Raw genomic sequence first — 23,637 nt, 5'->3', positions numbered from 1 at the left:
GGAATTATAGGCCTACGTCATTATGTTGTTACCGCTGATGAGAATGTCGGTGAGCTGTATGATACGTATAGTTGCAGGCGGAACATTCCTTAGCAGCTGCTCTCTAATGCTACGTTCACGCCATGTTCCCGGCGATCACGGCAGTCATGTTATGTCACGACACCGTGGACAAGACGGGACTGACGTGAAACAACGCCGTGGGCGTGACAAGCTACAAACGTAGCTGGCCGTGATTGCCGTGCATGCCATGTCAGATTTTAAACTGTTAAAAAAATGCACCGCAGTCATTGTGCTGAATTGTACACAACGTAATGACACGGGATGAACGCAACAAAATGTGACAGATTGTACGCCGTAACAAAACTTGGAGGCGGTCCGTAGTGAGACGCGACGAGAATAATAGTTATGTGTAGTCTAGCCTGACCAGACGCCATGAGAACGGTGTGTGATAGCTAAAATATTCCCCGCAGTGAGGACTGGAAAGAATAATATGATTAGATTACGGAGGGGGAAAATGACACGCCTCTTAAATTAACAACAACAACAACATCAACAACAACAACAACAACAACAACAACAACAACAACAAAAGTGGCTGTATACCCAAAAATCTCTCTTCTATCAGTGCATGAAGAACACAAATTGGTAACAACATATAATGTGTGAGTTTATATAAAATGGCAGCAGTCTTCCCAAGCATACTTCATCATATAGCACGCTAGTAGGACTACAAAATATGCGTGCATTTTTGTATATAAATACACTTGTACTTGTCATCACATGTTACATATTTTGCCTACAGCTACAAATTTCAATGTCTGACGGTACCAATGGTTTTGTTTGTGTCCACGCTGTGTATATCCTTTGATCAAATGCTGCGAGAGAGCTATGGGTAATTTGCCTATAATTATGTTGATGCTAAGAGCTCAATTATCCCATATCTACATTTGTTTATCTTGTTATGTTTGATGAGATGATTTTGCAAGACGGCACATGAAGAAATCAGATAACAATTATCGATCACGTAGCGAGATTGCTGGTACAATATCTGCGTCAATGCTTGAAGACATCCCCCCCCCCACACACACACACTTTCTCTCCCCCACCCCCACCCCTTCTCTACCTTCCTCTCTCTACCATGACTACTGTCTCTCGTATAGGATGATCCGATTGGGTATAGTAAGGACATTCAGCAGTGAAACCTTGTTGCTCTTTTAGCAATGGCGCTCATTTTTGTCGCTGACTTACCGATGACTGTCTGACAAAAGAAATCGATAGGATATGTCAGAAACAAAGCCGAAAACTTGAACCCAAGGTCGACTACCAACGGGGCAGATTTTAGCCGTCTGGTTGTACCATGATTATTGGCAAAGGCTTGTGTCGAACAGGCAATGGTCTTTGATCTCATTGTAAGTTAATCAATGTCTGTTTACCGACCGAAAAATTTGTCCGACCAAATGATCGATCCCCTCCAATTGGTATTTGATGGGTAAACAGTGTGCGAAATGTCGCCTATTGCCCACCGGTGGTTATATAACATGCAGGGAGCTCGGAAGATGTACAAATTTATTTAAGAATTAAATCTTACCAAACAAAGGGACCGTGACACGGCTGTAATCCGACACTGAAGTCAGCGTTTTGCCAATTAAAAAGAGATCAATCGACGAATTGAAGGTTTAAAAAAAAGAAGGAGAAAAAGCCACCCGAATACAACTTGTTAAGATGTATAAGTATTACAATAAACTGTTTTTCTGAATGACGTAATAGGTCCTATACAGTCCGAATCGCTGGTTTACGCGGTCTTTATCCGGCAGCAATATGCAAAACATGTCATATCTTGCCAAAAGTTAAAAGCACAAAATACATTGATACTATATATCAAGAATGTCATTTTAGAAAGATAACTCCTGAATGTAAATTGTATCATATTATAATTGTATATTATTATAATTGTATAATTGTATCATATTGTATCATATCAATTGTATCATATTATTTTTTATTGTCGAAAAACGAAATAAATTTGAATTGAATTGAATAACAAAGAGGTATACAAGAGATATCGCGGTTTCATGGGGAGGCGGCGCGGAGCTCCTACGTCCACAAGCCCATGTGTGCATAATGATATGGCGGTTATGACAAAAACATTCAACAAGTGAACCATCGACAATCGTAAATTAAAAGAGAGAGATTTGTCTGGAAAATCCTTCATTATATTCACAAAAATGTAAAAAAAAAAAAAAACGATTCCTATCAAGATCTCATTTCAGGCAAAATCTCTTACCCAGTTTGTGGATGTAGAGGTTTTTTGTATCCAAGTTGACATAATTATCGAGCCTTAAAAAACAATTTCAAGAACAGAAGAAATGATTTTTTTTTTTTTAGCATTGAATTACGCGCATATTTGCCTTTCTTAAGTTCATTTATTTGTAAAGGCACTGTAAAGCGAAATGGACATGTTTGGAAAAAGATCAGTGGTTCCCAATGGACAGATTGCTGATATGAGTGGATGGATGTAAATCAGTAGACACTCAAAGTTAAAAATATGGAGAAGAGCTGAATTTGGCTTGCGAAATTCAGGCTTCTTAGTCATTTCTGTGCCACAGACTTTGAACAGTTTGTAGAATGCTACGAAGTTTTCTGTGCATGTCGCCACTCACGGCACACAAACGGTTAAAGTATCAAGTCAGAAGTATAAGTACCACACTCGGACGACATGTAAGTCTCAATATTGCGGATAATACTGTGTCTGCAAACCGAAATCCTCCTCCGCTCTCCCGACCGCCACAATAAATTAGTGTTCCATTTAATGAAGCATTTTGCTCCCCGAGCCTCCCACTTTAAGCCTCCACTCCCAGCGCCATCACTATTAACATCATGTCTTAAATGCGATGCCCACGGGGCCTTGTTTTGGCATCAAGAGCAGCGTTATATTTGCCAACGTCTTATCGGGCATGTAAGGAACAATTGGCAGCCAAGCTTCGATCAGCCAGAGTGGACATTTCTTCTTCTCGCACAATAATGTCAACCACCTCCTATTTGTTCTCTTTCTTCCGCGCATCTTTATTCTATCACCCTGAGACGGCTGTGGCATAGCATTTTTAACTTTCATCGTTCAGATTTGGATTATCGCCCTGCTTTTCGGGCGTTATCGGAGAACTTATCTCGCTTGTATCGTCACCATCATCATCACAAAACACCTCACCAACACTTCATTATTATGATGACGTCATCAAGCAACATCTCAAGCACTTGAGACCCGATTATTGATCTCAAACGGGAGTTATAGAGAGATTGTTTCCCACTTCTTCTTTTTCGATGGAATTTGGTCGATGTTAGACACCTATGTCATGTTTTGCTTCATGTCGGTGATGTAGACTATCGTTAGCTGAACCTCGTGAGGTTCCAGACGTTTGTCTTTGCAAGCTCGACCAAGGAAATCACCATGAGGAGCGTTGAAAGGGGAATGCAAGCCACTGGGTATGTTGGAGGTGGTAAATTCTTTGTTGGTAGAAAACTGAGTGATCCTGTTGATTATAAGCATGATTTATAATTCGCGCATGTTACAAAGGTGCAGTTACAGCATCATAATGTAGTGCGTTTAATTCGTCGAGAATAGCGAGTTACGGAAGGGAAATTTTGTTACATGATTAGTGTTTGCAGTGCCTATTTCATATTACATCATTCTGGAGTCTGGTTCAACTTCTTTCTGCAATGTTAATTTAACCCAAGAGTAGTCAACGTAATAATATTGGTGTATGCAATAACCCTTCTTCGCAGTCAGCAAGGTTTTCGATACACCATAGTGATATCCGACATCAAGTGCGAATTTTTAGCAATGTCAAACTTACATCATACCACGAACACTTCATATCTGCATGGGCAAGTGATGGAATTCATTTGCTTATTCCAGATCGTCGCAAATTGTGATGTCCTTTTTTTATTTGGAAATCTTATGGGCTAGAAGATGTGTGGTTTTTTTAAGAGTGACACTCAATTCGAGGTTATCGCCGGTTTTTATTTTCCCGGAACTCCCCTCCCTCCTCCATCCTCCCCTTTCCCCGCTTCCGTACACCAATAATATTGTACTCGCTCTGATAGATAGTGTGAGATGGATCTAGAGTGGAACATGGCGATACATATTTTCATCCGAGCGTCGCATTCGTGACGTCTCGGCGACAGAATTCGCCCTTAACTCGTCAGAATTCATGGTGGTGTATCCCTCATGTCGGAATTCAAAAGGTTAAAAAAAATTCAGAAGTATCTGCAGGTGTTTCTTTGTGCATCTCAAAGAGACTGGACGCTTCCAGGGAGCTGAGCAGAAAACTGTTGTCATTGGGAACAGGATAAAGATTCCTTTCACCCTCCTCCTCTCAGCGCCTCGGAGCAGGTGAAAAGCACTGAGGGTAATCAATAGTTGTTTTCCTATCCTCCCCCTACTTAAAGAGTACTGATCAAATCTGGGTTAGATGCTTGAATATTCGATTTGTAGATATGAATTTTTGAAGACCTTCATCATTTTCTTTAAACTGTTACTTGTTTTCATTAGTGGAGGAGGGTGATAAAATAGAGTTGTATTTCTTTTTTCAACGAAGTTAGAATTTTTTTATTCAAATTTAGACGAGAAAAAATTGCGGCAAACGCGTGATCGATAGATACGGTGAGGGAGTTTATAGTTGATATCGAGGTGGTTCTTTTGCTCGAGTCAAATTGTCAGTAGTCCTTGTCATGGTTGTAGTCAATGTTAGTGAAAAGTATTCTACAGTGTATTACGTGTAGTGATGTGGCGATGAATACAATTCATGTGTTCTTGTCTTGAGTAGCCATTTGTACGTTATAGGTGCAGTGGTTAAGCATTATGGGACTCGGCATTGGCAGATTGGGGACTGTACTGGCAGGTCCTGTCTTCGGACCAAGACAGTGGAATTAGTGTCCTCCTCTATTGGGGAGTGATGTGTGAGTTATATGCGTCAATTCAGGACGTGCAACATTTCGAACAGATTATCTTGAAATGATGAGAGAGGAAAGAAACTCAGCAAAAGACATAAGAGTATAGGCGTTTAATTATCCCTTGGAAGCATGAGGGATAATACATATCAGTGTGGTAACCAGTCAAATGACTAACAGAAAAGAAGTTTAAGAATAAAATTCCGAGAAACTATTTCAAATACAGTACCTCGAACTGAAAGTGGCATGTTAGCGCTTTGTTTCTTCTATACACCGGACTGATGAAGTCCCGTATCCACAGAAAGAGCGTCGTTTTTAATAGCTGAACTTTCATCATGCATTACGTTTTATTTACATGGTACAAGCGATATAGAGAGAGATATTGGCGGTAGGCCTTGGTGATAAAGGTCGATAGTGGCACCTCATAATATACAGTCATAATGCTGCAGTAATGTTCTGAGAGTACCTTGTAATGATTCCCTTTGTCATGCAGTTATATGGGAGGTGATTTATTCCTCACAGCGACTCGTGGCATCGTGGGGGTCTGAAAATGAGTTAGCTCTGTATAGATGATTGCATGGGTATATAGGTCTACACGTCAAAACAGAGTTCTGCAGGGAGTGATACTTATCCGAAGTTACAGAAATGAATCCCTGAACAGCATACTCTACTGTATTCCAAGAAAGGGGTGATTATAGGGTGTGCAATAACTACTATACAGCAAAGTGAGTCTTAAAATCAGTGTTGATGCCCAATTAAGAAGATTTCGCACCATGATTATCTCTTGAAATGCCATACCTTGCACTTTCTCATAGTAAAGCATCATAAATACATACAAACACACATACACCTGATGACATACATAGGCCCCTACATACATACAAGTAGGCCTACATACATACATACACACATACATATACATACATACGTACATACATACATACATACATACATACATACATACATACATACAAATATGGCGTCATGGTCGGATTGTACTCAGTTTCCTTTTATTGTTTCAGTAACCTAAATGAGGCGTTATACCTTCACCAAACCAGCTAACGATGAATAAACAAAGTCATAAAATATTCGATCATGGAGACAAGGCTGTATTGAAGAGATTAATGATAAAAATGGGACACCCTTTTAAAGTGAGCTTTTAAATGGAACGCAACAAATGACGTGACCTCTGCGTTTTGTAGAGTGGAACGACCATTACCACTATTGATACCTTATCGGGGTATACGATGATGGAAGCACGACTGAGCTTTGACCTCCATGTTTTTCGGGGGGGGGGGGGGCACGGAACCAAGGGAAGAGGGAGGGGGACACTAAGGCCCCCTACCCTCCTCTCCCACCTTTCCTACGTAAAAAAAAAAAAAAAAAAAAGGAGAAAGAAATGGAATAATAGAAAATAGCAAAAAAAATCTCACCAAGACTTTCTTACGAGGGCTCCGTCCGGAGATTCTATAATTCATATTTTATCATATTATAGTTAATATACATAATCATGATGATATGTTTGTTATATAATTATACCATTGTATCGTATAACGTAAGGCCGGGGAAATTAGTTCATGAGTTAGACAAGTATTATGACTGATCTTTTTTTCATAGTCAGAAAATCAAAAGAAGGGTAGATGTGCAATGTTGCGCCTCAATTTTAGATACATGTACATTTGATTCAGTAAAGTATTCAGTATAAGAAGAATTTATAGAAAGGTCTTCGAGTAAAGGTGGCACAGAAGATACGGACGCGCGTTCGTCGTAGATCACTGGCTCGCCGCATAACTATCCGTATCCAATTCAAGTCAGGCAGCGCACGGGTCCCTCATTTCTCTACTCCTTCAAATAACACTTGAGAAATCGAAGAAAGCGGCTTCCCAGCCAGCGCGCCCGCACTGCCGCAGATCTTTTGTTGATCGTCGCCTAGCGACACTCGGGCTCTATCGACACGCAGTGTCAACCCCGAACAAAATCTATTCAGGTCTCTCGCACCCGAAAGGTCCCCCGATTTTCTTTTCTTCTTCCTTTTCCTTTTGTAGTGTCATCCTCTGTGGTTAGTCGTGTATGGAATCTTGTTTGTCCATTCGGCACAGGGCACTGCCTTTCGCTGCGCGAAGCCATATCGTCATATATGGCGTAGTCCCATGACCAGCTTTCTCTGCTCTTTTTACGCCAGATCTTTGGATAATTTTGCTGGACTCTTACTCATATTCACTCAGTGAAGATTGCATGTGTCTCTGGTATTCGGTTTACGTGTTTTTCTGCCTTTGAGATTCCTTCTAATCTCGGACAGACGAATGAATCGTCAGATATAACGAGTGCATTTTACATCGGAAAGACCGGACGCACCGATAACGTATCAGAGGGCTCAAAGTTTGACGCCACTTTGCTTGACATGAAATCGGATATGCACTGTAGACATGGTAGAGGATTGTACAACATTGCAGCTCAGTGACATTCGAATGTTGTGGCATCGTGACGTGCCTTGCTCTTTATAGCGTTCTCAAGATCCCGTGTGTGATTCCAGCTTTCGGTGTCCGTGGATGAAAGTTACGAGCAATCAGCAAACAGAGACTGATGTGAAACTGCCAAGGACAAACTGCGCTGCGTCAATGTCGTTACCATTATACTGAAATTTAGTAACATCCACGTCTTTATATTGTACGGTATAGATATGGCACGGTTGTGCATATAGGTATTTGATATATTACTTGAAGGAAAGTAAATGGACGTATATATTTTTTTAAGTCACTGCAATAACTATCACCATGAGTTCTCACATTCAATACACTGACCGGGCCACTTCGGCTGGTTACCGTCTTCCCGCTTCAACTCGTATCTCTAGCGCCTACCACAAGAAGTGCGTACCGGCCGAGCAGCGAGCCGAGAGCCAGCGCCTCCCGGAGCCCCGTGTTGGAGCTGGAGGAGGAGCAGGAGGTGGACTTGGTGGTGCAGCGGGAAGTGGAAGACACACCAGGGCGGACTTCCGGGCGTGCAATGTCGTCATCGAGGACAAGACGTGGCGGGAATCCGTCGGCAGGGAGAAGAAGGGATCAATCAGATGGTAAGGACGCCTCATGAACAGTCTGTAAAGATGCCATAAGCACCGTAAGAAAAAAAAAAAACACCACACGCACACACACACACACACACACACACTACAATAAACCCCACCACACTTATCCCACAATTAATCACAAATACATTGTATATCTACTATATGTTTACTGTACATACTGTCCTTGGTGCTTAACACTCTTTTCATAGGAAATGGGCCTTCAACCTGTTTTTAAAACGTAGCCACAATGATTATAGACCAGGTGCAGACCACAATGCCATGCTCTGGAGGCCCAGTAACTGTTTTGGGGCTACATTGTAGATATTCCCTGTAAATTGGGTCAATTCTTACGATGCAGTGAACATTTTTCTAGACTGTCCACAAGACTGAGCCTGAGGCTGATGTAAAGAGAAAAAAAAATGAAACAGAGACACACAAAAGAGAAGAGTTGATTTGGTTATAGTATTGCCCATTTTAGGAAACTGGAAGTATGAAAAAGGTCAGTTATATTCCTCCTTGTAATCTTTTGCAAAGGCTCAAGAGAGATTCTCTCCCTCTTTCAAAGACCTGTGGGACATCCTGACTGTACCTTTCTGATCGCACCTCAATATAATCTATCTGTCACCTGAATACTCGTGTATATACACCATACATTATCTCTCATAATAATTCAGCTATAAGACATATTTGTATATATACATGTGATAATGTTCAACATGGCGCCATTACGCAATCTGCGATGCACTAGACCATTCAATCACTGACCCACAAAATTCGCTGCACTGTCTCCATTGTGTTGTCAGAGCGGTCCTTGTGTTTTTTCTTTTCATATTACATTTGAACTTCATTATCCCATAGTCCCATACAGATAATTGTTGCCTGCACATGATGATCTTGCCCGATGGTATATGCATGCGAGTTAGATGACTTTTTCGTAACACTCAAACAATGTATTTCTTGTCAGCACTGAATTCATTGATGTTTCATTTCCACGACATGCAACTGCTGTTAACATTGCTGGTTGGACTTTAATCATATACAATAATTATGTACAAAGATTGTATATCAGTACTGCTGAAGTATTCCAATGCCTGTTGATCACAGTCATTTAGGTGATAGGGTTTCCATTAATGTGTTAGAATGTTGCTCTTAAAAATCCTGCCCCCTTCCCCCCCCCCCTTTTTTTTTTTTTTTTTGCTTCTTCTCTTTTTCAATTTTGCAAAGAGGTTATCGAATTGACAATGGCAATAGTATATAAGTGAGCTTGGCAGCAAGAAAGATAAATGATTGCTCTTGATACGTTTCTCAGACCACTTTTAAGCCTACAATGTGTATTAAACTAACAGTTAGTTTATCCATCTGTTGTTTGTGATCCAAGGAAGTATGCAACCCCTATAATAAAGGGAGAGCTCAATAAAATCACAGTAAAGAAAAGAGATTAGAAATGCGCGCAATTCCGTAATGTCTAGTGAGTGTTGAGCATAATGAAGGATAATCTAATTTCTCTGTATCGCAATATGCAAAATAAATTCATGCTAATTGGGTCAGACAAAGGTTTTTTTTTTCTTTTTTCCTACCTTATTATTCTATTTTCAGAAAAAAGGATTGGTTTCAGATAATCGTTACGATATCGATTTTCAATTAGCACTTCAGGTCACTTTTTAGAGTGTATACAGTGAAAAAAAAAATCGGTATAAACGTTAGTTTCATCAACATTAAATAGAGAAAAATTTAACAAGTGTGTCTGTGTATGTTTTCCCCTAATTCACATAATTTCATGAAACAATGATGACGAGTACGATCACACACAGTTGACTCCCGTTATAACAAAGTCCTCGGGACTGGCAGTTTTCTTTCGATATATCGAAATTTCGTTATAACCGAACAAATAACAACAACAACAACAAAGCCATGGAGTGGATACTGTTGCGGTCTTGTTCGTGATAACGGGAGTGCACTGTATAGTATACAATAATGTGTATACGTCAATGAGGGAATAGCTGGAACGTATTTGAAACTTCCAGATTCTAAACTTTCTCGTGTTTTTAATTACTCTGAGCTCCGCTTTATACTTAAGAAGGAAATCCATGCTAAGGTCCCCAAGAGATGTTTACAACACACTGTGAGATTCAAATGACCGTGGGAAATCGGTATTTGAAAGGAAAAATCAATAACTTGCTACAAAAAGTCAATGGCCTTGTCGCCTGAGAAAATCTCGCGTCAGCCATGTCTGCAAAACATTTCTTTCCTTAACATTTATACCCTACATGGCACACTAGTTATTTTGCAATGGGATGATGCTGTAGATATGGGCAGTCTGGATGACTATTGTTCATCTACTTCTATATAATTTTCCTAGATTTCCAAGAGATCGTTATCACGAATGGAAACAAACAAAGATCTGATTTGATCCGATGTGGTTTGGTAAACGTAGTCAGTCTTATTCTGTTGTTTTGCTTCTTTGTTTCCTTTTGCAGGGAGGAAGGCTGGGGTTTCCTGAAAGAGTATGACCAAAAGGTAAGTCATGAAAGTGCCTCAAGTTAAATGATGAGAAAATAGCATCATATCATTGAAATTGGAAACGAACTTAAATCGTTGTTGTGTAAATTACGCAAAACAATAGTTGATGCTCGTATATGTTAGTCACAATCTCCTATACGGTCACGACTCATGCAAATTCAGATATGGTACTTGATTTTTAATTTCTAACTTGGAACATTGTACTGTCGCACTGTGTTTGACTAACTGATGACTGTACATGTGTATGTTACTAGTAACTCACACTTAGCTAGCACATGGAGTGGGATGTCCATCCAGGGCGTTGTTTTACCACCTAGTGATGTGTAGGCCTATCTCTCTGTAACTTTGTTTCCATCATTCATGTGCATGTACATGTGTCAAAATCATTAGATAATACACTCGATGCCGGCACTATGATGGATTGCTCGTGTGACTGTTAATCCAATGTCGTCAAAAGTATCCGACACAATATCATGATTATGATGAGTTGCTCCGCTGTAAATTTCTCATACTATATTTCAAAAAGAGAGAGATAGAAAGTGTGTGAAATTGTGTGATACTATGTGGTTCCCTGACATTTGCTTCTGCAACAAGTGCTCCCACGAAATTTCTGCACGTTAAGCCCATCATAAATTCTACCAACAAACATCACCCTAACCGTAGTCCTAATCCTCATATCAAACTAATCCAAAAACTTAATTACAACCCTATAACCATCATAACCCTATATAAGTCCTTGGAGAAAATAAGACCGGAGCAATATTTGTCGCAGGAGCAAATGTCGTGTCGCCTATTATGTAGACATGAAGTACATGTAATTTCCCTTGCATGATTGATCAGCGACATGATTTCAAAATTTGATGGCATACAAAAATGACATAAAATCAATAGGTGTCCCTCCATTGTCCTTAGAGATGATCAATACCAGCCCATGTCACTTCCAATTCTGTCGTGTTTTTTTTTTTTTTTTCCTCTGTGGAACGAACATACAATAGCGATTCAATCGATAAAGATTATACAGGTCAATTTCATTCAGTCAGTTGCCCTAGATATGAAATAGGTTTTCATTTCGGATGCCGATGTGTAGTAGGGGACGGCAAGTTTCAAACGTACGCCTACTCAGCCATGCGAGAATCTTCTGCAATATCAATGACATTGTATCCGGCTAGGGTAGGCCTATATTAATCCTTATGCCCTGATATAATTATGTTGGAAGTATTAATGGGTGGCGTTCACATTTTCAGTTGCGTTGAAGAAAACAAACCCACGCCGAGCATCCAAAATGAATTTTGTGTTTGTCGAATCGTTCCATTCTTGCAGGGAAACCGGAAAGAACCCACGCAACCTCCTGAAAACCTCACGGTGTACTCAGAGACAGTCCCTAACACGGCCAATCAGAGGTTCGGACATCGGCAAAAGACGGGAGCAGCGAAAGCAATGGTGGACCTACAGCACAGACTCAGCACGACGAACAGGAAAAAGCATCACAAGGAGCTAATATGCTACGACTGAAAACAAAGTCTGAGTCAGCGAACTGATCGATCTATATACAGATATAAAATGTGCATCAATCAATACTTCATGCGTACGCCATGAGAAACGCATTGTGTATCCGAAGTCTGACTTTTAGCCTGGACTGCAAATAGACATGAAAGAACGTGGTGTAGCTATATACGGCGGTGATTAGTTTCGCAAAACAATCAGCCGTCGCACGATGACAAAGAAGAAATGACTTTAAAAAGAATGTTATGGCTGATCATGTACATCAGACTGTCAGGTGTAAAATGATGTTTACAAACTAGCACCGAATGTGCATCGAATTTTGTTGGCTAACGAACAAGTCATTGTTGATGGTTCGTACTCAAATGATACATACTAGTATACGATACTTATTCTTTCTTCTTCTTTTTTTTTTTTGCAAAGCCAGCGTGTAGCCTGCGGTTGATTAACGAATGAGCACCAATGAAAAAGTTGACGGGAAGCAGTGTATTTCCTTTTCGTTTTAATGAATGATTAAAAAGGATTTATCGATGGCAAATGGTAAAGAAAACTAATGTGAACTCATCTTTCATGGGAATGGCTGTATGTGCGACATACAAACATTATACTCGTGAACAAGGGTCCTATGTGGAACATTGCAATTGACGTAAATCTCTGTTGAATGGGAGAATGCACGAAAGAAACTTACATTGTAAAAATGGTTGGAATTTAAAGCAGGACTTGATCCATTTACGTTATTTCTTCTGCAAATTATGGATAGATATGGATAAATGTGGATAAATAAAAGACTATTATTGCAAATGGATCTGGTGTCCAAAAAAATCTAGCTCCGGTCCAATTCAATAGTAGGCCTTCATGTAGTTACATTGATATCACAATTTCAAAAGTACTATTCTTTCAAAACTGTATGGTTTGATCGTAACGTGGCCTTCGAAATAGTGTTTCTTAGAATAATTTTTACAGTTTGACAATCATTTTAGCTGCCTTTCACGTTTTCAATTGTCGTGTTTCCTAGAAGATTAAATTTCCACTAGTGATCTGCAGTTTAGAGTATATTTGGGGGTAAATTCAGAGAATAGAAATTGAGTATATGAATATAAGAACGACCCAAGTCCATGGAAGATCATTTCGAGTAAACTAAAAAAAACCTTCATATCTTTTTCATTTGTCCAATAATATTCTATTTAACTGTGATGGGAAGGCAACATTGTATATACAAATGAGAACATAAAATTATGACAATTAACATTTACATTAATTGTGGAGAGGCCATTTTGTGTGGTGGACTTGGGTCGTTCTTTGATTCATATGGACTTGGGTCGTTCTTTGATTCATATACATGATATTCTGCTATAGAGATGGGAGAAGGATGAGAGAGGGCGCTATTATATGAATGTAAGAATGACCCAAGTCCTTCATTCTTACATTAATATAAGGTTTAACTCATTCGTTTCAGGCACTTCCGGGGGTAGTTAGGATTTATCATTTATACACAAGATGAGTCCATGCATAAGCTACAATTTCCCATATCAAACTGAATTTGGCCAAAAATTGGACTTGGGTCGTTCTTATATTCATATACTCAATTGTTCGTGCTCAAAGTAAAACGTTAAACAGTGCTCCATTATGGGCCGTATTGCATAGCTACCATTGTATTCGTGTTGTAAGTTATCAGGAAATGTTCACGCATTAATTTTGTAAGACGAGAAAGTTGAACAACATTGGCACTTGCGCAGTGGGAAGAGACTGGAGTTGCAAAACGACATGTCAGTGTGGTTGATGTCATATAGTGATTATGATAGAGAGGGGAAAACTCAGTCTGTGTCGTATCCTGGCGGTTTGCAGTTACGGAAAATGTCGTGTCGTAATAAGAATTGCGAAATCCATGGGTCTTTTTACGGACATGGAAATCCCTGTGTTTATGTTGCCAATTTTGATGACGCGATGTTTTCTTTTTAATTTCAGATCATATTACATCGGTGTTAAAAAAAAAACAACTTAAATTAATGTAGTGTATGTTCCTAAATAATTGTCACCAAAGTTCAGCACTATTTACATTGTAGCAGGTCTATAACTGCGGCAACACATCAAACGCAGATACATTTTCACGTCGTAACGTACAATCACGTAAGGCATACAGACCATCTAAACTATGTAAAACTTCTGTTCTGAGAAATGATTCGCAGCGCTCCGTTCCAAACTCGAGAGCGATATGAAACATTTACAAACAAAGGAACAGAACAATGCTTCATTCAGTTTCGAATTTCTCTTCCTTTCGTCCTCACTTTCAATCAAACTAGTTAGCCAAGCTAGGATGTTAAACAACTCCGACACAGCAATATGGCTCAACAATTCTATGGCTTGGCTGTTTGATAAAGCACGCACGGCTCATATGCTGTGTCAGATTTCATCTTCTGACACTGCTTATAGTCAATAAAAATAGTGCATATTTATTATCTACCGTGCGTCAGATAGCGCAAATGCTCATCAAGTGTACCAGAAATTCACACCGTAATGACTATCAAAATAAACTCAATCGTCCTAAGTAACCTTTGCCCCCCCCCCCCACCCCAACCTTTCGGGGTTATCCCCGCGGCTGATGTGACAGTGTGTTAGCATATCAAATCAAAAGTGTGTACAGAGTTCGAGTACGAACGGATTACTGCAATCAAACACAATTACAGTCTATTTGGTTAAATGTCTAGATGGGTGTAAAGGTTTATGTTCCATTCTTTCTTCACGAAGAAGAAAAACAAAGAATTTTTAGCAGTAGGTGAGCATAATACAAAGGACAACCATGCACTTATCCTTGTTATAGGCAACCTTCTGTGTTTATACCTATACTATTCAAGCACCTCAATGTCACAGAGCTGGTAATGTACAGCTGTTATCAAACGGATATTGCTTCATTTTCAAAACCACAGCGTGCCCGGTTGTTAAAATTACGTGTGGTGTTCATTCAATACTGCATATTACTTTGATCGTGTCTGTCAGTCTGACACGGTTCTGTACTACATTAAGGTGCAATCATTATGATCGCATTGTTTGAAGAGGCGGTTAATCATAATGTACAATACTGCGTAGCAGTGAATATGGAAAACAGTAGAATGATATTGTTAGTATTCGTATTCAACGGTTTAATGAGCCCGTACAAAGCATGATACAAGCTACAAAAATACAAGCGTAGCGAAACAGTCATGATGAAAAAATAGTTGTGATAACACGCCTTTATTTGCTTTATAGGTTTCTCGATGATCGTAAAGATGTCATCTGTTAGCGTCAGAAAACAAAACAAGAAAACTGCCAACTGATGGAAATATTAATGGCACCGAACCTTAAGCATTTTGACATAGGCCCTAAATTTTGAAAGAATGTGTATACTATTAGGACCTTCATACAAATCGAAGAACATCATGATTGCAAATCTGTATAATTATGTTTCTCTGATATTGAATGCATACATCCGTCTAGACAAGAGACCAGCCATGCAGAAATGTCTATACTTCAAATTGCGGTAATTGTATGAAGAGCTTGCTTCCAAAAGGCGCTAAATCAATTGAAAATGATGGATTTAGCGCCTTTTGGAAGCAAGCTCTTCATAGGGCCTACCTTATTCCGTGTAATCGAACTGGAATTATTTGAAAATGATGGAATAAAAACAGTGACCTTCTTTTGATTTGCTTTGCTAGCTCGTGTTTCAAAGCGCACGTGGTAATTGATACAATCTGATCCGGTTTCAGTACTTCCGCAAGTTATTATCATTGCATGTGTCCTGCCTTTGATTATACAATGTCGAGTGTGTATGGAAGAGAGAGTGGGGGACTGGTGTAGCTTCTTTCGCTTCGTGATGTTTCTAAGCAACGCTCTTTCGTGTAGTCACACCACTATCATTACCAATTTGCGGAACAAGCTACAGTATATGATGTTGTATAATCAAACAAAGTGAATATGAATAAACTCTTAGCATGAAAATGGCCTCGCTGCAAGAGGGCTATAATGGTCGAGAAGTTTGTTCAGATCAGATTAGAAAGAAATGTATGCGCACTCTGACCATGTATGTATTACCACTATGTCACCAACACTATAATATTTATACGAGTTACCGTGTCGATCGAAAGTACATGTATCTCTATCCACCTCCCTGGTTGTACAGAACTCATACTATACTGTGTCGCTAGAGTAACTCCATGCTATTGCCATGTAGGTATATCACCGATTATGATCATCTGCTTTGCGTGAAACGGACCAAAGAAAAAGCATTCTATAATGACTTGCATTGTGCCGGTAGACATCAATGAAGAGGTATAATACACGGGAGGAAAATCAATTCTATTTTTCTCAAAACATAGCAGCGGTCTAGAAGAATGGCAATGAAAATAGGAGAAATACTTTTGATCACTCACACAATGTGCCAGTAAGAATATAAAGCAAAAAAGTTTAATGGTTTAATAGTGTAACTGCTATATTGGCACACTGCCTGTTTTTTATCTGCTGTGGATCTTATACTGCATAGGCCTTCTCAGTTGCAGCACAATATCTTACATAAGTGTTGCTTTCCTGTATTTCACGTGTAAGCAGCATTATATTGTGTATTAATTGCAGGTGAGGAATGTGCAATGAATTACAATGAACATGATACCACATCAGCCTCTCTTATACAACAAGATTTTCATACGGTATGACATTATTTTGTTTCCAAAGACGCTAATTATACCATGCATGGGTTTATTCGGGAAGGCCTGAAAAAGGAAATGTTAAAGGATCTTTAAAACCGAAAATGGAAGTCACTAGGCATTCCCCGCCATGCGGTGAAAAGGGAATACCTTCTGTATGACTTAAGATGTAACATATTAAGACTTAGAGTGCCTACAGCCGTTTCGTACGATGACATTGTTATTTCAGGTGAAAAAAAAAAGAATAACAACGTTCGAATAGTGCTGCGATTTAAAAAGTACAGTTAATGATATCAAAATTCAAATACGCGTTTCCATAGTATATACCTGCAGAAGATATTGATTAATTCAGTCATGAAAGAAATTAATACATCAACATCATGGCCGACGCATGTTTAAAGTGGGGGCCACTTCCGCTTTGGTGCCACTTACGGGTTTCTTCAGCTTACAAGCAAACCAAAGTGGTGGCAGGCTATGTATTCCTATGTACGGATGCAAAAAAGGGGGATCCCCCTGCCCCCCCCCCCCCCCCGGTTCCGCCGGCCCTGAACATTATCGACCATAGTCTGTATCTGTTTCTGTCTCTTCTGAAATACTTAGATGATTGACTTTGTACCTTGACTGGGAACTATAGAAATATATTTGTGTGTTTTGTATTAACTATGATTTCGGTTGAGACTATTCATGCTGATGTGTAATTAGTGTAATATTTGTACAAAAATAAAGATCTACATGGAAACTATTGAAATCCTGCCGAAGGCCAGTAGTTCTGTTATTATGACGAGAATCTGGTGACGATCTTGCACAAAATCGAAACTTGACTTTTTTTTCCTTTCATGAGACTACAAGTGGTTTCCGGTGGAATGTACAAGAGAGAGCAGGAAAAAAAAAAAAAACGATCGAGAGAGTTACAGAGAGAGAGAGAGAGAGGAGACCGATTTGATGCGTACTACTAGTCGCAATCTATAGTGTTACCTAACATGAAGAAAAGGGGGAATACAGAAAGACTTTATGGTTGTAAGGGGATCTCTGGATTCTTTTTCTTCTGACAGTAGGCATACCCGGGATGGCACTCTCTTTGTCAAATAGTCAATTCTTCGTAAACAAGCTATTTACCAACTTCTCTACACTCACGGAAAAACACGCAGATGCACATGGTCACAGACAAACCCGCCCCCCCCCCCAAAAAAAAAAAAAAAAAAATATATATATATATATATATATATATATATATATATATATATATATATATATAATTATATGATAGTTATTACATACAAATATCAAGCTTTTGCTGTTCGTAAAGTCGACGTTTCGTAGCAGATAAATGAGTGTTAACTAAGAGTTAACCGTTTTTCTGTCTTGGCAAAGAAAATGCAATGCCGGTAGCACGGAAAGGCTTGAGCTGGTGTAGCAAGCAAAGGCCGCAGGGGATGGGAGAAGGATTGGTACAGGCATGACAGGGGAGGGTGCACAAGGTGCCAGGGAAAGGAGCCAGCCCGCCGTGATTGGTTAGGCGCCCTCTGCAGCTGGCGTGCCACAGTGAATAAGCCAGTTCGTAGTTCCACTTTGCGCATGAGTAGAAACAAGGTCATTCGGACCAACAGGCATGATGGTTTTTAAATTCACTGGGATAAGCATCTGTAATGTTATGATTATTCATGAGATACTTATAAATGCTGCTTGCCAGCACATCCACATGACAGCAAAAGTGGTATAAATATTTGGCAGTATCAATAGAAAGAGATTGTCAATACATTCAACGCAAAATAATGAAATGGATGCTTTCCCAAGTGTAAATTGACGGATCGTTCTGCTCATCTGGTCTACGCAACTCTATTCTTTGTTTGAACAGGATTGTGAATCCCATAAATTGTTATGTAAAGCTTATGCATTATGTCGCTCTAAAACGAGTGAAGTACCCCTAACCGACTGAGAAAAGAGAAAGGTCATTCGTACCAATGCGCCCATGAGCTAACTCTGAACTAGCTTACTGAGCTGTTGCTGTAGATTGTGTTGAGATTGGCTAGCATTAAAAGCGTATATTGTAAACTATAGGGCCTAATCATCTCATTCTTTGGTTGCCCATCTATAGATGGCGGAATCTGCTTGCCAGTTTGGTATTCGACTTCCGTCGTCAACCACATCTGCCAGCAGCTTCTCAATGTCGTGCCATCTATTGACGGGCAACCAAAGAATGAAATATAATGGCTAAGAATACGTCACATCATCACATTAGACCTATTCGATTTTAAGACACCGCAACTTACGTCATATAAGGGGATGGGGTGCCTGCTTCCAAAAGTTGAACAAAAAAGATGATTTCATGGTTTATGCACTGAATTAGGCGCATTGCTGTGTCAGTGCACGAATTAACCATTTTGTTTTAGACACGCAGAATATCCCAGTTATAGAGGGGAAAAAACACAACCCCCGAACGCCCAAAACGAACAGCTAGGTTCATTGGGACTACGGAGTTGAAAAATGTGCTTGGCTGTTTTGTGGTTATAAAATCAAAGATCGGTGACTCCGTCAACGTGTTGCAGGACTAATGTTTGCTGATGAAATTCAAGTGCTTATGTCTCATCATTTTATCATCATGGTACCTAGTTAAGTGGGTGGATTTCGATGTTCTCATGTTTGCTTTGTCATGACCGTTTGTGATGAATAGTTGTTGTCCAACTTGACGCGAGGTTCATGTTGATGTAGATCGCTGAACGAGTTGAGTCGGTAAGCACATTCTGTGTTCTCGGAGTTTGGTTTTCCTCTTTCTGTTGATCTTTCTCTCTTTCTTGCATAAACACACACATACATGTACAAACAGCAATCGGTTATGTTTAATTCATCATTTCATTTATTTCCGCTTTAGATCATTAATAAGTTTACAAAGTTTACGTAAAAAATATACATGATATCAAATATCAAATATCATATCATTTCTGTCCACTAATGCGCCTGAGAAAGGCTAACATTGGTTCTCCTTCTGTCTAGACATAAGATGTTGTATCACCATATACTTCTTGAAATAATTCTTCAAAATTTCAAAGGTGGCAAATAGTCTCAAGTATAAGTCAATATATATATACACTGTACATTTTACATTTTAGAATCCCCCGTAATTAATTTAGTGCAATATATTTCAATAGGTATACATTGTGCATATCTCTCGAGAAGAATCTCATTGATCAGTATAGGCTTTGATGATCAGGGGGGCATTTCATGAAGCATTTTGTCCGACAAAGTTGTCGGACAAATTTGTTCTCAGCCAATCAGATGCAAGGATTTCAGTAGCTTGTAACAGCTTCATGAAACGCCCCCAGGTGTGCGTGAGTGATCACTGGGGTGTAACGAGAATAGGAAATCAGCAGGTCTGTTAATGTACTAATATGATTATTGTGTGAGCGTAGTGGTGCGTGTGCAAAAACATGAGAGAAAGAGCGAGTGAAAGCGACAAAGAGCGAAAGGGCGTGTGATAGTGTGGGAGGCAGGTGTCGAAAGAGAGTGTGTGAATACCGTAACCTTATCATCTGTGTTTTTGTTATGATGTTATGTTTACGGCTTGCTCAGTTTGTAGGTCTACATGTCCTGTCGTATGACCTCGTTTCTTAATGTCAGTATTTTACATGTTTCTTTTATATGAGTACTTGAAGTGTTTGTTCGCAAAAACCGATAAGTCCATTTTTGAAGATTTTGAAGTACGGTTTCTGTCATAAAGTACAAAATAATACCTTTTAAATGATATATTGGTAACTACATATAAAGGTACATTTTTGAAGTTATGGTCAAAAGAAGCCAAAAAGAATCGTATTATTCTCTTTATTTTTCTTGAACTTTAATTGCAAATATCTCCATTTGGCAAACATGGACTTATCGGTTTTTGCAAACAAATTCTTCACTTGTTTTGTAATATCTGTTGTCTCTTTTACGATGTAAATCTATGTGCAATTCAGTCGTATGACTGCGAGACATGAATACTTCAATAAAATACCATCTATCTATCTATCTAAAATACCATTTATCTAATATGGCTCAAAGAAAACACTGTTTTCTTCAACCGTTAATTCTATCTTACTTGAATTTAACTAATTTTCAATGAAAGCGAATGCGAAATACATATCGTATGTGACGTCTTTTTTCGTTGTTGTTCATAATAAACGTTGTAGTTTATTACAGACAACCTGTACACTTAATGAAAATTAATTTCATTTCACTGGGGCGATGGGGCGATCGGTTCTATCCGTTATGCTTGCTCCTGCGACAATCGCTCCCATGAAGTATCTGTACGCCAAGCTAAACTTAAATCCTATACCCACAAACATATCACTAGCCTTAATCTTAATCCTCACATCAAACTAAAACTAAAACCCTATCGCAGCCCTAACCCTATAAAGACCACCGCACACTATAGACTCTCGGCCGGACGACTGACCGATTTTGGATCTGAAATAAACAAGCGTGTTTAGGGCGTATTCCGAAGCAGTAGTGATTTAATTCGGATCCAAAGTCAGTCAGTCGTGTAACAAAAGTCATATATAAGTGTACGTAAACCCTTGGAGAAAATACGACAGAGCATATTGTTGGAGATCACACGTTCTGGATCTGGCCCGTCTTCATCGTCACGTTGATGTCCGATTCGGTTACCTGAAATCGGCCCCTGATGCCCGACAATATGAGCGACATGGACCGGAAGATCGGATCGATAAAGAGTCGCACCGAGGCTTCGAGCAGCATGCTGCTGATTCGGAACATGGTGAAGTAGGACTTGATGCACGGCTGGATGAACCAGATGATGAAGATGTGGAGGACAGCGAAGATGACGGCCCACATGAAGGAGATGAGGGGACCGATGATCAGCGTCAGAGAGGCGTACAAGGCAAACTGTAAGGAATGACAAAGTTTTGACTTAAGAATAACCAGTCATGAAATCAATTTCACAGGAAAATTATAATTTCACGGGATACGCCTACCTTGGAAATGACACGTCGAACAGGACATTTCTCCCCGTCTTTACCATGATGTCACTACCTGCATGTTTAATCATAATAGAAAATATCTCTTACCTGGCAGGATCACTGCGACAGATGACAAGACATTCTAGACAATATGATTATCACAATACGATGTACATAATGCTGCACTTTCACATTGCAGAAAAAGAATCAACAAACTTCGAAAAGTGAGAACGCTTGACATGCAAACCGAGAGAGGACGATATTAGCACCCCGATCTCTGACAAATACGACAATAATGACAATAAATCTAGGACATATTTCTTTTTTTTTTTCATGATTACCACGGTCAACACGGTCAAACACGACTTTACTTATTCAAATTATTAGAAAAAGGGCCGTCTGCCATGAAAATAAAAGAAATGTGTACATATAACGTTGTGAAAAAAAGGATAACATTCTAAAACTGTTAACATTGGAAAAACTCCAATGCCAAGATGAAACTGTGGCTCCAAATAGCCAAGTTTCCAACGTCAAAGATAACAAACAATTACATCTTTTAAATGTCATGGCTATGTTGGGCTGATAGGAAAAACTCCTTTGAGCGCTGATCTTTTGATAGTCAACGGAGTAACGATAATCATCAACTTACGTGCGTCCATCTGTAGATATTTTTGTTGACTGATTTCATAAAGGGGAACCCAGCGGCCGTCTCAGATTCTTTGAAAGTGTCCTCATGCGTCACCTGTCAGATAAACAAAGCAGTCATTATTTTTCGGTGTGTGGGTTATACAGGGGTATATATATATATGAAGGGTTTGTTTGCAAAAAACGATAAGTCCATTTTTGAAGATTTTGAAGTACGATCTCTGTCATAAAGTACAAAATAATACCTTTTAAATGATATATCGGGCACTACATATAAAGGTATATTTTTGAAGTTATGGTCAAAAGAAGCAAAAATTTTCTTATTATTCTCTTTATTTTTCTTGACCTTTAATCGCAAATATCTCAATTTGGCAAATATGGACTTATCGGTTTTTGCAAACAAACTCTTCATATATATATATATATATATATATATATATATAATATCAATTGTATTTATCTATGCCTTATAATTATACCTTCAGAACTTTTGTCCAATCAGGGCGAAGCACAGCATTTCTTATGGCAGAATGAACAAGATTTATGAATGTGTCAGTAGGCCCTATTTAGTGTTCTAGTCAGCGTGGGAAAGAAATAAAAAGTACGTCATAACCTCCTCGCTTTAGTGTGCTTTGTTCTGGTTTGTTGCCAATTTGTAGCTTTATTGAAAGAAGGAAGCAAAGAGTGATAATGATCAACAATAACAAGATGCACAGCAGCAAAGTATCAAATACATACAGTAGTACAGACAAATAACAGATACTCACATTCACATGTGGTTTCATACTGTAAATGTCCTCGAAATCATAGGCAGCTTGTTCCTGATTGGTTTCATGCTGCGTTGCCGTGGTAACTGGAACCGCCCCAGCTGTGATGACGTACGATGGAGGAGAAGCGTTAATCGGCTGGCTGGGCATCTGGGCAGCCTGGCCCTGCATACTGTGGTAATTAGAAGGGGCCGCACCACCGAGCAAATGCGCGCCAGTTGTCGCATCTGGACCTTGTTTGTCCGCCATCATGTCACCCCTGGTCACCTGTAATGAATTGATAATTATCATAGTCTAGAACCATGGCATAGTATAGTTTCTCTAGTATTAATAATACTCTCTCCAGAGGGCTTACCATCATCTATTACCCCAACGTGCAGGTATCGTGGACTTCTATGATACGTCTGGGTAATGAGGGACATTGTGCGCGAACGCAGCAAACAGGATTCGAACCCTAGACCCTTTGCTTACAAATGTAGAGCCCCGGAGACACTAAACACAGCTGATCCTGTTGACTGAGCAGTCCTATGAAAATTTGGTCTACTCTCCTACTGTAAGAAGAAAAATGC

General features: G+C 39.4%; 2 protein-coding genes across 2 annotated transcripts; one reads left to right on the top strand and one right to left on the bottom strand.

Annotated features, from left to right (window-relative positions):
* Positions 1-7,721: 7,721 nt before the first annotated feature.
* Positions 7,722-12,125, top strand: LOC140240123 (ciliary microtubule inner protein 5-like). The gene is made up of 3 exons (XM_072319934.1): positions 7,722-8,017; positions 10,489-10,528; positions 11,852-12,125. The coding sequence occupies exons 1-3, from the start codon at positions 7,722-7,724 to the stop codon at positions 12,041-12,043; spliced, it is 528 nt and encodes a 175-aa protein (XP_072176035.1). The 3' UTR covers positions 12,044-12,125.
* A 9,163-nt stretch (positions 12,126-21,288) lies between these two features.
* Positions 21,289-23,317, bottom strand: LOC140240145 (caveolin-3-like). Its single transcript, XM_072319952.1, has 3 exons — positions 23,069-23,317; positions 22,306-22,398; positions 21,289-21,582 (listed from the first exon to the last, which is right to left on the bottom strand). The coding sequence occupies exons 1-3, from the start codon at positions 23,315-23,317 to the stop codon at positions 21,289-21,291; spliced, it is 636 nt and encodes a 211-aa protein (XP_072176053.1).
* Between the last annotated feature and the right edge of the window lie 320 nt (positions 23,318-23,637).

The sequence above is a fragment of the Diadema setosum genome, chromosome 16, assembly GCF_964275005.1.
Source record: "Diadema setosum chromosome 16, eeDiaSeto1, whole genome shotgun sequence".
In the NCBI taxonomy this organism is placed as follows: Eukaryota; Metazoa; Echinodermata; class Echinoidea; order Diadematoida; family Diadematidae; genus Diadema; species Diadema setosum.
The sequence above is the reverse complement of the archived record's forward strand: the minus strand, read 5'-3'. Positions and strand labels throughout refer to the sequence as shown.